This window comes from Eubalaena glacialis, chromosome 14 (genome assembly GCF_028564815.1).
Source record: "Eubalaena glacialis isolate mEubGla1 chromosome 14, mEubGla1.1.hap2.+ XY, whole genome shotgun sequence".
Classification (NCBI taxonomy): Eukaryota; Metazoa; Chordata; class Mammalia; order Artiodactyla; family Balaenidae; genus Eubalaena; species Eubalaena glacialis.
In genome coordinates, this window is record NC_083729.1 from 22,869,215 (window position 1) to 22,883,012 (window position 13,798).

Consider the following 13,798-nt stretch of genomic DNA (forward strand, 5'->3'; position numbering starts at 1 on the left):
TAATTAATTAATTAATTAATTAAAAAAAAAAAAAAAAAAAGTATCAGGTAAGCCGGGAAAGGCTTCCAAGACTGCACAGCAACCGCTGTGTGGTTTCATCACTCTGCTTAGAAAACGAACAGACACTTAGTTTATGTTGACCCCGACTGTGTGTGATGTTACCACTGACCAGTTTGCAGATTTTAATACTCCCCCCTGCCCCCTGCTGCAAGACAGCAGGTTCAATGTATTTGAATCAAGTTATAGAGCCGAGTCACTGAACACACGTCATCAAATCTCAGTTCCCGGCCTTGCACAAAAATGAGTATTTCCAATTGTCCATGGAGAATGAGTATGAGGCTCTGACTCCTGGGGACGGGGTTGGGGGAACTCTTGCCACCCGAGAGAGTCTGGAGGATTCAGTGAGAGAACATGCATTCCCTCTGCCCTCCCCTCCGGGGGGAACAGATGTTATTGGGGTGCACACGGAGAAAGAAAGTCAGCAGATGCTCTTCCAGCATCCTGTGGGTTGTTCCTTTTAGGCCTTTCTCCATCAAATCTTTGACCAGAGCAGCTGACTCCCTTGACTCTCTTGAGTTTTCCCCCAAATAATCATCCAGTCACTCGAGAGAATGATGGTAGTCTTCCAGCTCTTCTGGGGTGGGCTGCAGACAGCTTCCAGGGTGGATCCATCCTTCAAGTCCATGGACTCCTTGGAGCAGAACCCTTCCCTGCAGCCTCTTTCAAGGCAGCCGTATCTGCCAGTAGTGTCAGGGCTCAGGGGAATGAACCTCTGTTTATCGTCCTCTGAGGCCATCCCCCAGCCCTCTGGGTGACTCCCCAGCTGCACTTCCTTCTGCCGTGAGCAGGTGCCTCTGTTTCAGGTGAGGAAGTCCATGCCTCACCAGGAGAGGGAAGGCAGCTGAGGTTATGGCCATGAAAGCAAACCTTTTCCAGGTGAGGTTTGGGTGCAAGCAACAAGCGCTTATGCAATTCCAGTTAATTTATTATTTATTATTAATCCAGATGTATTATTTAAGCAGAATACCTGGAAGAGCTAAGGTCAGAGGCCAAGCCACCAGAAATTGCAGAGTCTTGGAATTCTAGGAGCCAAGCCATAAGAATAAAAATCAGGCCAAGGAACTAGTCCAGTGGAGACACCATGGACACCACTGTCACTGCTCTTCTAGGAACTGGATGCAGCTGCCACCCCCAGCAGAATGGATTCTGTGCTGTCCCTCCATCTTTCTATCACTAGCTTCCAAACCAAAGCCTGAAGCGGGAGCATCTACTGGGGGACCCGTGGGCATGTGTGAGGGGCATTTGGAAAGCCAGCATCTGGGTTTCTCACCTTCTGCAGTGCAAGTCAGGCTGGTCTTCATACAGTGGAGTTTTTTTTTTTTTAATATAGGAAGTGGGTCCAGATGCTGGGCAACTAAAGAGAAGGAGAACTAGTCACAAAAATGGCCTTCACTGACCTCTCTAGATTGGCCAGCTGTTCCCAGGTCTGATCTTGGTTACCACGGAGACCCTGATCTAGCATCCTGGACAGGCTCACAGCTCAGCCACATGAGGCCGTCATGCCCTCTCTGTGAATCCTCTGACTCTCTACTTCCTGCTAAAGCTATCATTCCATCCTTCTCCTTGGAGATGATCATTGCTGTTAATAACCACCATGTGCTAGGCATTCTCCACACTATTTCCTTTATTTCTCAAGAGGTGCAAGGCTCCACTGTGAGCCATTATGGCTGATCCACAGAGGCACTAGCAACACTGAAAGGGACTTAGGGATGGTCCAGGCCTCGGTGAACATCCTCCACTTACAGATGAGGAAACAGAGGTCCAGAGAGGGAAAGCATCTTGCTGAAAGTCACACAACTAGTTAGCGGTATTGCACCTTCTGCCTTCATCAAGGCTCTACATGTAACTGGAAGAGACTCCCCCCAGGAGGTCAGAGGTGAGGTATCCCCAGCATGGGGACTCTTTTTCTGGCTGACCCTGGAAAAAGAAGGTGTTCTTGATGTCATGATGTCTTCTGAAGTGACTGCTCTAATGTTCTGGGTGTGGAAGCCTGACTTCCCCCTCCAGCCAAGGTCCTGGTCCAAATGATGGAAACCCGGCAAGCAGTGAAATGGCAGAGTCTGGGAGAAGTGGGAGCCAGAACTGGGGTAACTGGTCCTTCTGGAACTGAGCCCAGGTGGAAGCTATGAAAGTAACAGCTCTGTTACCTCCTAGACAGATCTGAGAATCTCAAGTGTGCACACACAGGAGCACACGTGCTCACACTCACTTCATGCATGACTGATATAAATAGGCATTAAACGTCATTGTTGATTCACCTTTGATTTTCTGAACACATGTAGGACAGAAATAAATGTATGGGTTATCCAAAAAAGTCATTTAATCAAATTTGTACTCACCCCACTTCCACCCTAGTCTTTAATCAGAAGCTTTAAAAGAGGACCAAACTGATGGACTTGGGTTTTTCTTTTTTCCCAGCCTAGGTCAAATAGATGCAAAGGCAGTAGAGGTTAGGGGCAGGGGTTGAGATAAAGCCTGATCTGAAAAGTAACTAGCTGGCTCCTGATCAGCTGGGATTTTGCTGCAGATTGATTTCACTCAAAAGTCAGACTCTGTTTAATTCTGTAGTGGAGAAAGAGTTCGCACAAAGACCGGGCGGATGCAGAGAGTCTCCTGACCCCTGTCCCCCTTCCTCCTGCAGGAGGGGACTCACCAGCTGGTCGAGAGTGGGCGATATGACACGAGGGAAGATTTTACAGTGGTCGTGCAGCCGTTCTTTGAAAAAGTGGAAATGCCAAAGACCCCGGTAAAGCCTCATGGATAAGTGGGAGCCACAGGTGTGCCCAGCTGTTTCTGAGCATCATTTGTGTTATCCAGTGTCCCTATAACACAGCCCCTCTATTCTGTCCTGTGACCAGGAGGGGTTGCCTGACAGCTCTTTCTTCGCTCCTGACTGTTTCCACTTCAGTAGGAAAGCTCATGCCCACGCAGCCTGGGCCCTGTGGAACAACATGGTAAGATGACCGAGGTAGGAAAAATTATTCTCCCTCTGATAGGAAAAAGATTCCAGGAAGCTTTCAGAGGACTTCAGAGGCCCATCACTCAGGCTGTGTGATTCCCTGCACGGCGATGACGATAAACCCCATTTCCTCCGTCCCTCCCTCCCTTCTCCGGCCTCACCCTGCATCCTGACTTTTCCATTCTTGCCACCTCTTTCTCACTCTGCATCCTCCTGCTTCTTGGTTTAGCTGGAACCTGTCGGCCAGAAGACAAGAAGGCATGAGTTTGAAGACAAGGTCAATATCACATGTCCAGACGAGGTACAGTGAAGACCGCAGCCTTGCCAGGGGTCTACCTAAAGCCTCTTTCCCAGCCTTTCAAAGTCTCTCATTAAGGTTTCTCAGTTCCTTCCATCCCAGGTTCTCACCCCCACCCCCAGCTCTGTTCACCTACCCACCCATTCCAGACTCCAGTTAGCCATCCATAATGCCCAATCTGACTGGACTGTGAAGGGTGACAGCCAGTGGCCGGGAGACCCTAGAGCTCGCCTCTGTCTCTCCATGTCCCAGCGAGCCCTGGCATAAGTCTGCACACGGCTCTTTCCAGCTGGGCAGAGGGACATGGCAGCACCATCCAGATCTCATTTTGAAGACCAGGGGTGGGGAGGACCTCAAGGGCAGGAAGGGACAGAGGATACCCCATCTCCATAGTGCCACTGTCCCCATGGTAGGATGGAAAGAGTGAGGGGCTGAGACCTAGAAGAATATCTTCTAGGATGGAGGTGGGGTTTGGGGGTGGAAGGTCCATTGGAAGCCAGAGCTAAGAAAGCAGACATTCACCAGAAAGGCAAAGCAGATCTCCACGTTCATTCACAAATGGTCAGAAAGATTCTTGGACCTTTGCAGCTGCTCCCTCACCTCTGTCAGTTCCCCTAGATTCCCAGAGGGGTCCCAGGCCCGGGACGGGAACCCACTGAGCTGGGGCTTGCGGGGGGCAGGACCTCAAAGCGCCTGGCTTTTCTTGTCTGGGCGGGAGGCGCCCAGGCTGCTGCCGGGTGGGAGTGGCATGGGGTGGGAAGGGGGCCTGGGAGTAGGGGACATGGGCTTGTAGTAGCAGAAAGTGGGGCTCTGCTGGGAAGGGGCAGTGTGGAGAAAGGTGACCCAGCCACCTCAGCCAGTTGGGTGGGAGGCAAAGAGCAGAGGTGCTCATTCCTGGGAGCCGTGCAGGGTTTATTCCGGTTGTTCAAGAGGCTTGCAGAGAAGGCCGGGTACATCCTGGGAGGGAGCCCAGCGGTCAGCCTGGTGGCAGGGGGCTTGGGAATGTGGAAAGTGTTTCTGCGCACCGGAGCAGAGCAAGAAGCAAGTCAGCTTGCTGCGGCGGCTCACCACCCCCCTTCCCCTCACAGGCCTGGCCATTTCTGAGCACCTACAAGAACATTGTGCAGGTATCCGCTCGTTGCTTCCTTTCGGCTCAGCCGCCAATGCAGTGGGCGGCCCCCGAGCTGGGACCAGCCCTGCAAGGCGGGGTGGGAATGTGGGCAGGTGTTCCCGATGGGCAGTCGGGGGGATTCACACTCTTCTGTGAAGTCCATCCACCTACACCTTCAGACAGCGGGGAGGGCAGAGTAGGAGCCATTGATAACAGCACAGTTAGGGGGCCAGCCAGTCAACTCAGCCTCTCCAGACATAAGTCAAGAGAACCATCCCCCTCATAAAGCTGCTGCAGAAGCAGGGCTGGCATGCGGTGGGCTGGGTCGTTTTGTTGATGCCCTGATTTTTGCACTGGATGGTGGGGGCCTTGTGGGGGGGTTCTGAACTAGGTTAGCAGATGGAGCCCAGCCAGATTCTCAGAATCACCCAGGGAGCCTTCTTCAGATGTCCTGCTAGGCCGTCCCCAGGGTAGGGCCCAGGGATCTGTGTTTGTTAAAGCTCTCTGGTGAGTCTGATGCCAAGCCAGCCTCTCTGGCCCCTGGCAACCCTGAGATTCTGGGATTCATTCTACACCCCCAGGATCACGGGAGCCAGCTGCTGTGCAGTGACAGAGCCCCTTCTGCCTCGCCACCCACCTCAGGTAAGCCCCCTGTGGCACGGCAGGACCCAGGGACCCTCCACAAGAACTCAGTTATGGCCGGGGCTTGCTTCCTGTCTGGCTGGTCGCCTGGGACGAGTCCCTGCTTTGTCCCTCTCTTCTGTAGCGAAGTCTGACCCAGCAGGACCCAAGGCGGCCAGGGTCCTCCCAATTCAGCCCGCTATGGGGAGCACGTGTGGAGGAGCCACAGGAGAGCCGCCCTCAGTGGCCCAGCCTGGGGTGTGACCTCGCCCGGGCCCGGAGGCGGGGTGTGTGGTGCCCAGGAAGGCCCCGGAGGGAGCCAGCTCTGCAGTTTGCCCTGCGGCCCCAGGCTCTGCAATCACTGCTGCTGCCTGACGTAGGGCTGGAAAGTTCTCTGGAGTCTTCGGAAGAGACTTGGGGGCAGGGAAAGGCCCGACATGATTATTCCTCAGATTCTTGGTGGAAATCCGGAACCCAGCTCTAAATGGGCCGTGCGTCGGGCTCTGCACCGCATCTCGGATGGGCCAGCGCCCATTTGGTCATGCGCTCAGGTCACAGCTGGTGTCCCATGTGACTGCTGGCACCAAAGTGGTGGGATCCCACTGTGCCCTAGCATCCCCTTTCCTCCTCCCCCTCTCTCTCAGCACCTCTCCCTTCCCATAGGCCCAGGATCGTTTATTGTGCCTCTGATGGGGAAACTGTTTTCATCTAAGCTCTGCCCCTGTGGCGCCATGGACGCTCAGTCCTGCACAGCCGAACACACACGCGGGTCATGTTTCTGGTCTTGCTTAAAGCAAGAAGCACTGGACTCTGACTGCAGCTTCCTTCGCACAGACTCAAGTGTGTCTGTTTGTCTTTCCAGTGCACACCCTGAGACCTGCAGACATCCAAGTTGTGGCCGCTCTGGGGGATTCTCTGACCGTAAGGACTCGTGGGCCCCACGTGGCTGGGGATGGCTGTGTCAGCTCCAGGTCCCCGTCCTCCTGACCCCAGGGCCTGTGCTCCTGGCCTCTGCATTATCCCACCCCTCCTTCCTGACTCTGTCAGTCTGAGCGCAGGAGAGTGGTTTGATTTTGCAGCCACTTTCTCAATCAGGTGTGCGAGGGGGACTCTTTTTCAGGAGCGAACTGAATTGTCTCAGGCAGTAGAGGTTTTGAACACCTAACGTCACCTTTTGAACCATTGCAAAAATATGTCATTTTGACTCAAAAAATCTCCTAAACCTAATGTGGGTGCTCTTTTCCCTTTGGATCATACTTTACGAGCAGCTCCAACCTTCACATCCATTTCCTCTTTGCATCTGCCCCAAAGCAGGAAAGGCTCCATAGCTGTGGCAAAAGCTCTGCTCTTAAGTTCCAAGAAATAGGGCCGTTGTACCATCCCCAAACAGCACTTTCTGGCAGCACTGTTAAGGCCATGAGATTGTCTTACAGAATGTCCCAGAGGGAAAGAGGAGAAATATGAAGTGTATGAGAAATCTGTCCACTGCAGCCCATTCAATCTATGGGCTCTTTCTTCATGCATGTAAAGAACTTGGGAGAGAATGCTGCTAATGATATTATAAGTGTCTCATATTTGTAAAGCACTTTAGAGGCTTCAAAACTGTTTTTGCAGCTATGATCCAATCTGGTCATCAAAACAATCCTGTGAGATAAGCAGGGCATGGCCTCAGCTCCGTAAGGAGGCAGCTGAGATTCGAGGAAGGCACGCAGCCGGGGAAGCAGCAAGCCCGGGCGTTCTGGCTCCCAGGGCGGCGTTCTGCTCACGCTATGTTGCGTGCGTGGAGAGCACCTTGGGAAGCCCTGCACATACACAGCCTCCCTTTTCTCTGACTTACTGATTTTCCTGTGGATTTTGATATGTTTTCAAAGGCTGGCAATGGGATTGGCTCCAAACCGAATGACCTTTCTGATGTCACTACTCAGTACCGGGGACTGTCATATAGGTAATGTTAACCCATGACCCCTCCCACCCCATGCTCACCCGCAGAGATCGGCCGGGGGTTTGTCTCCTGTAAATGCATAAATACCAAAGAGCAAGGACCAGGTCTGGAGGGGGCTTTCAGAAGGAAAACCTATATATTTCTGCCAAATCTAACAATTTGGTGAATAGAGAGGATATTTTACTGTTAATAACCCTTTTCTTTTAATTGTGCAGAAAGAGCAAATCAGGGTACTTATCAGACTTCTGGGTCAACAAATCCAACATGAAATGCACCAGAAAAGCACCAAATCTCTGAGTCTTCACCTGCCCGTTTGCATGTAGATGTGCACATGTAGATTCCCCCATGTCTCTTGTTTACTGTCTGTATGTATGGATTCATGTTGTTTATTCATGTTCTGTAGCCACACCTCTGCCTTTATGTATATGCACACTTCTGTACAGAAAACTCCGAAACGCAGCACCCACTTCAGGCAGAAACAACCGAGACAAAAATCACAACCAATAGACGTTGCTGAGCCCCTCCCATGTGCCTGTATGATGGAGGCGGGTGGGTGAGAGGAATATATGGGAAGCACAGGCAAATGCTTATGCTCAGTTGGCAAGTGTTATTTAAAAATAAAAGATGCCTGAGTGCCACAGGACTATAGAGGAGGGAATACCCAACCCTGCCAGTTGGGATAGGAGGGCTTCCCAGAGAAGGTGGTAGCCAGTTACGCCTTGACAGATTAGCCATTTGGCAGGCGAGAAAGGGCATTCCAGGCAGGAAGTAGGAAAGCTTAAGGCGTGTCAGGAGAGTGGTTGGATGTGGGTAGTCTAAAGTTTCTTTCTTTCCTAATAAAGTTCTTGTTTATGAACCCTTCACAGTCATTGGCGATTAGCTCAGGATTCAAAACCGCTAGAACACGGCCTGCCACAAGAGGGCAGAGCGCTGTTGAGAGGCAGGACAGCCCAGTGCTGGCCCCCTCCCTTTCCTTCCGAGAGGATCAAATGAAAGGTTTCTTCTAAGAAAGCGAGAGGGAACGGAGTGGGGACGGCGAGGACTGTGATGGTTCTCTGGCCAGCCCTGAGGACAGTGCCAGAGAGAAAGTTTTTCCCGGGTGAGAGAAAGGCATCCTCACTCAGCCAGGAGCCACCCACAGAGAGGATCCAGGACGTGGGTAGTGTGAGGACATCACCCCGCCTAGAGCTGAGCTAAAGACCTCGCAGCTCCCGAGGTCCCACACACCCTCCGCCAGGTGGGGGGTATCTCCCGGACTGCCGAGGGACAGAGTGGAGGTTGCCTCCTGACCACTGGGCCCCAGGCTTTACTGAGGCTGCAGCAGAAAGAAAAGCCAGAGGGAGAGCAGGAAAGCAGAGCTTATTACAGTCGAAAAAGCATGGGGTTGTGGCAGCTTTACTTAGTCTGAGCTAAAGAAGGCAGTGGCCTCACATCCTAGTGTGGGAAAACAGAAAATAAAGCAGACAAACCAGCCAGCAGATGACAGACAAGCTACACCTGGTGTAGTCAGGGGAGGGAGGTGATCTCCCCAACTTCACAAACAGTTCAACTGCACGGATTCCTGGGATTCAGATAGAGACAATCTTCTGCTAAAGGTTTCTCTCTGCAGCTATGGAAAAATTCAGCCATTGCTCTGTTCCTTCCTACGAGTGAGGTCCAATAAGGCCTGATGTTTCAATCTTCTGGTTCCAATTCCAAGGCCTTGTGTGCTCAATGGCTGCTGTCCCTTTAAACACTTTATTCTAAATGTTTCAAAGACCTGCCCCAAGACCCATGTGCGTTAAAGATAGGAGCTCTTAAAAAAGAAAAAAAAAAAAAAAAAAAAGATAGGCGCTCTTGGTCAGAGTCTGAGAGACAGTTTGATACTTGATAAAATATGTAGACTAGGGTTTCCCATAGTGTGTTCCATAGAACACTAGCCCCAGCCTTTTATTTTGGGGAAAATATTTCCTACTATATCCTTCCTCGGGGGAATTCACATGCATGTTAGCATACTAAAGGCTCTGAGAAGCTGCCCTACGTTGAAGAAATCTGTTTAAATTGTGTCTGTTGAATCCAGTGTTTCCCTTAATCCCAGAACTCTTTCTTTGTTCATAACTCTTTCTTTGTAAATACCTATTAGCATCCCCTGGTAAATGTCCATGCAGTAGACTGATCTGAGAAAAAGCAATTTTCTGAAGCCATTAAAACTTCTGGATGGGAAATATGAGGCAATTAATTGATTATAGGTAAATTAAGAATGCAAATCGAGCCTCTTCCTCCAAGGAAACAAAGTGGAGAGAGTGGACCTCACGGAGTCAGAAGGGGGAGAAGAATTTTTGGTAGGTGGGCGGCTGTGAGCCGGACCTGCAAGAAGAGGTTTGGCTGTGAATATTTCCAAGGCCCCTTGACCTGTAAGAATCACACAGCAGTGAAAGGCCCCAGCTCTGGGTAGCTTAACAGTGTGGTAGGCCCAGAGGTCTTTAGAGAATTGCCTCTCCAATTGAAATGTTTGCTTGATTGGACTCATTCAAAGGACCAAAATAATATTTATCAAAAAATGCATTTCTTTGTCTTATTAATTAGGAGGTCAGTCTCATGTTATTGAAACTCCACCAATAGATGTTATCAAGCATCTTCTCTGCATCTCTCTGCACACTACGGGTGACTAGGGAACAAAGCCCAGCCTTTGAGCTCTTGGTGTCATACAAACTATATTAATCTGAAGGGTCTCGTGTAAACCAGCTGTTTCATATGGGTCTGTTTTCTTTCATGTTTCACACAGTTCTGATCAGAACGAGGGCCTTCATATTTTTGTTCCTCCATATTTATTTGTATAATTCTCTCTTTTCTCCTGGGAACGGGCTCAGAGAGATTTCTGTAGCCTATTGGTCTTGATCGGCTACCTCACTTGTTTTAGAACAACTATAGTTTTAGACAAGAAATTACAATAGAATGTACTTGATGTGCGTGCGTTTACATATATCTCTGTGTTTATATGTTGACTGAAGGAGAAAAGGAGGCAGAGTTAGAACACAGTGATTGGAGGAGGTACATGGCTTTGTAATTTCCTGCCAAGTGAAAAGTGTTCTGATTAAGTGCTTTTAGTCCAAAGAAGGAAGGATCAGGAAGCAGCTAAAGTAGTAGCTTTCACACAGAGTTGGAAAAGGATCAGAAGCTTAAAATAAAATGCCCAACCAAAGGCCAAGTGAAGTTCAGACATTGGATGGAGGTAGGAGAGAGACTCCTGAGTGAGATAGAAAGGTAGGGCTTACCTGGCTTCTTTTTCTCTCCACCACTTGAGGTTCTTGAACCTTTGACTTAAGCCCCTGACCACCATAGTGTGAAATAGTCAACTTCATTCCAAGCCTTCCCTTGAATGAAGAACACCCAAGACTTTGATTCATGGCCTGTCCTTTGGAAGGTTATACTGGTGGGCTGAATGCTAACACTGTGTTCTCAAAATCTCTTGGCCTGGGATAATATGCTGGGACTGAGGAGGGAAGAAAGAAGGAGGCACAGAAGAAAAATAACAGTAAATACAATACATCCGAACATTGGACTTTTTTCAAATAGAAATACTTTTCTCCTTGCCTCCCCCATGTATTCAATTTAAATGCATGAAAGGCAATGAAACTTTGTGTCTCTTGAAGTTAGATTGAGGGCCATAAAACTAGATGAGATGAGATGAGATGAGATGAAATTAGATCGGGCATTGGAAGGCAGTGAGAGGCCATCCCCCGAACCTTCCAGTGGAATTTACCTGACCACTGGGCAAAGAAGAGCTTATCCATTTTCTAAAGGTTTCCAGCTCAAGCTGGTTTTTAGTTACCTTTATGGTTTTTAGTTTCCTTTAGAAAGTTGATTAACCCCTGTGTGCCTCAGCTTCCTACTCTGTAAAGTGGAGATAGTTCATCTTCATCACAAGCTTGTTTGGATATGTGAGATAACTAACGTAGAGCATCTGGTTCATGGCTGAGCTCATAGTATATACTCAGCTAAGTGCGCTCCCTCCTGATATGCTGAAGAAAAGAAGCAGCCCTCTTTCAGCTTCAAATCCTGAATTTGGGGGAACCAGCTCCTCGGGGAATTTAAATATTCTCAGAATCCCTCAAACACAAAGAGATGTCTCTGGCACATCTGACAGGTACTGATGGCATGGGCATTGTTAAAAGCTGGGGGCACTTTTTCGTAAAGCCTATGTATTGATTCAATCTCTCTCATTGGCTTTGCTCACTCTCTACAGTTCAGGAGGGGACAGCTACCTGGAGAAGGTGACCACCTTACCGAGTAAGTAACCACCGGTGGCTTGAGGTTGTCCTCTGGGTCCATCTGACCCCCAGGCTTCCTGAAAGTGCCTCTCAGCTAAGAAAGGAGGGAATAACATCTTCCTTATGGACTGTCATTGAAATGAGAGGAGAGGCCTGTGACAGGTGGCTGAAGGGGACGGAATAAACTCTGTGTTTGGATTCCGGAGACCTGGGTTCAAGCCCTGACCCTTCCGTGTGCTGGCCAGGTGACCTGGGCCAAGTTACCAAACATTCTGAGCCTCAGATCTCCTCAAGTGGCCCAGAGAGTGTGGAGATAGTCAAATGGGACAGTGAGTATTTGCTGCACTGTAAATTATAAAAAAAGAAAGAAAGAAAAGAAAAACTGAGAGGCTCTTGTTGTCTTGGCCCAGCCTGTCATCAAGTCATTTGAGGCCCCAACTCCTCTCAGGAGCACACTCTGCCTTCCATCCTAAGCCCTCTGTGTCCTGTGCACCCTCCCCCTTCCAGATATCCTTCGGAAGTTTAACGGAAATCTCACAGGCTATGCGGTGGGCACAGGCAACGCCAGTGACACAAATGCCTTCCTCAATCAGGCTGTTCCTGGAACAAAGGCTAAGTATGGCATTTGGGGAGGGGACGGGGCCTGTCGGGTAGGGAGTGGGAGGCATGTAGTCCCCTTTAAGGTTGTAATTCTGACCTCTGAGTGCCAAGGGGACATTTATCCATTTGCAGCAATGATTTGAGAAGTTCTTGGCCGCTCTCTTCTGTGGCTGCCCCGTGACCAAGGCCGCAGGGAGGCTGGAGGGCTGGATCTTGGACAGAGGCCATGCTCCTAGAGCCTGAACTCCTGGCCTTGCTTTTCTGTGCAGCATGTTCTAATCATGCAACTAACTGACCCACCTTAGCCAATTTTTAAAACTTACCATGGCATAATGGTACTCTCTACAGCACCTCACAAGTGGCAATTCCCCCAAAAGATCAGGGAGTACCAACCAAATGGATGGGCAAGCCAGAATCTTCAGCCTTAGAGGCTGCTTAGAGGGGCAATAAGTCATGTCCTGTCTCTACTCCTGCTATGGAGCTACAGGAAGCGCAGCTGAGAAGCCAGAGGCAGCTGGGGTCAACTGCTCAGCCTCCCAGGCTGATCGTCCAAGGAGGCCCCTCACCCTGCTCCTAGAAGCCTCAGCCACCTGGGTCTCCTTGCTCCTGGCCCAGCCTGGGAAGACCCTTCTTAGTAATAGAAACAGCTGGGGACAGATGGACCCACCACCAGGTGCCAGGAGATCACCATTCTGTGGATCCATCTCACACTGTAACAGGGACCTAAACTAGTGAGGAGCTGGGGATGCCTGAGGTCTAGACTTCCCATGAATTCTAAACCCAGGTATTTGTGTGGTGTATATTTATTCCCTCACCTCTTTCTAAAAGAAACATTTAGCTAAGTTTACCAAAAATGACACAACATATACATAAGAGAGAAAAATCACAGCCACTGGTGGGGGGAGGAGGGGAAGAAGCAACTGTGTCAGTATGAGCCTTTTTACGATTCTTGTGCCTAAGCATCAAACTCTCAGCTTCCTGGCAGCCAGGGTGAAAAGAGGAAGCATGCCAAAACTTTCCTAGATCTAATTTCAGAATCTACACCAGTCCTCCAAAGGAGATGAACGGTTTCCTAGCAAGGAATCCTTAAAGACCCTTGGCATGTGGAGTCCTAGAAAGGAGACCATGCGTAACAAATATAATTGTCAGTACCCTTGACTATTGCTTTAGGACAAACACACGACTGGCTTTGCAAACGGTTATTTGTTGTAAGAACTCTCCAGAAGAGGCAAGTAGCTTCTTGTCCTGAGACTCAGGGTCTCTGCCAGCTCATGGTGGGGGGGAGGGGTTAATGCCATAGAAACCTCCAGTTCAGGCCCTTTAGGATGAAAGGTCTGGGCGCTGTTCCTCAACAGGACTGATTTCCTCTCCTCCTCAGGGAACTTTCAAGCCAAGTCCAGACTCTGATACAGAAGATGAAAGATGACCATGTGAGTCAGATTTATGGTTACTTTTACATTGCTTTTTCTTTTTTTCTTTTTTTTTTCTTTTTGGCTGCGTCGGGTCTTCGTTGCTGCGCGCCCGCTTTCTCTAGTTGCGGTGAGCGGGGGCTACTCTTCTTTGCGGTGCGTGGGATTCTCATGGCGGTGGCTTCTCTTGTTGCGGAGCACGGGCTCTAGGCGCGTGGGCTTCAGTAGTTGTGGCTCGCGGGCTCTAGAGCGCAGGCTCAGTAGTTGTGGCGCAAAGGCTTCGTTGCTCCGCAGCATGTGGGATCTTCCCGGACCAGGGCTCGAACCTGTGTCCCCTGCATTGGCAGGCGGATTTTTAACCACTGTGTCACCAACGAAGCCCTACGGTTATTTTTAAACACTAACTTTCTGACCCACTAAAGGCCCCAAATGGAATTGTCTGCCATGAAACCAGTGAGCCCCCTGTCACTAGAGGCATTCAAGCAGCAGTAGGGCAGCCCCTGTCGAAGGCCCTCTGGAGGAGATTACGTCAGCTGGGGGGAGGTTTG

The 13,798-nt window shown here is 50.0% G+C and overlaps 1 protein-coding gene across 1 annotated transcript in view; it reads left to right on the forward strand.

The window, feature by feature from the left end:
* PLB1 (phospholipase B1) overlaps window positions 1-13,798 on the forward strand; it is a 98,708-nt gene that overhangs the window by 48,179 nt on the left and 36,731 nt on the right. The window contains exons 24-33 of the mRNA XM_061168710.1: window positions 2,702-2,806; window positions 2,919-3,014; window positions 3,249-3,320; window positions 4,406-4,444; window positions 5,010-5,070; window positions 5,912-5,970; window positions 6,921-6,994; window positions 11,217-11,260; window positions 11,749-11,857; window positions 13,220-13,271. Of these exons, the coding sequence (XP_061024693.1) occupies window positions 2,702-2,806; window positions 2,919-3,014; window positions 3,249-3,320; window positions 4,406-4,444; window positions 5,010-5,070; window positions 5,912-5,970; window positions 6,921-6,994; window positions 11,217-11,260; window positions 11,749-11,857; window positions 13,220-13,271 (711 nt within the window). The remainder of the gene's footprint in view (window positions 1-2,701; window positions 2,807-2,918; window positions 3,015-3,248; window positions 3,321-4,405; window positions 4,445-5,009; window positions 5,071-5,911; window positions 5,971-6,920; window positions 6,995-11,216; window positions 11,261-11,748; window positions 11,858-13,219; window positions 13,272-13,798) is intronic.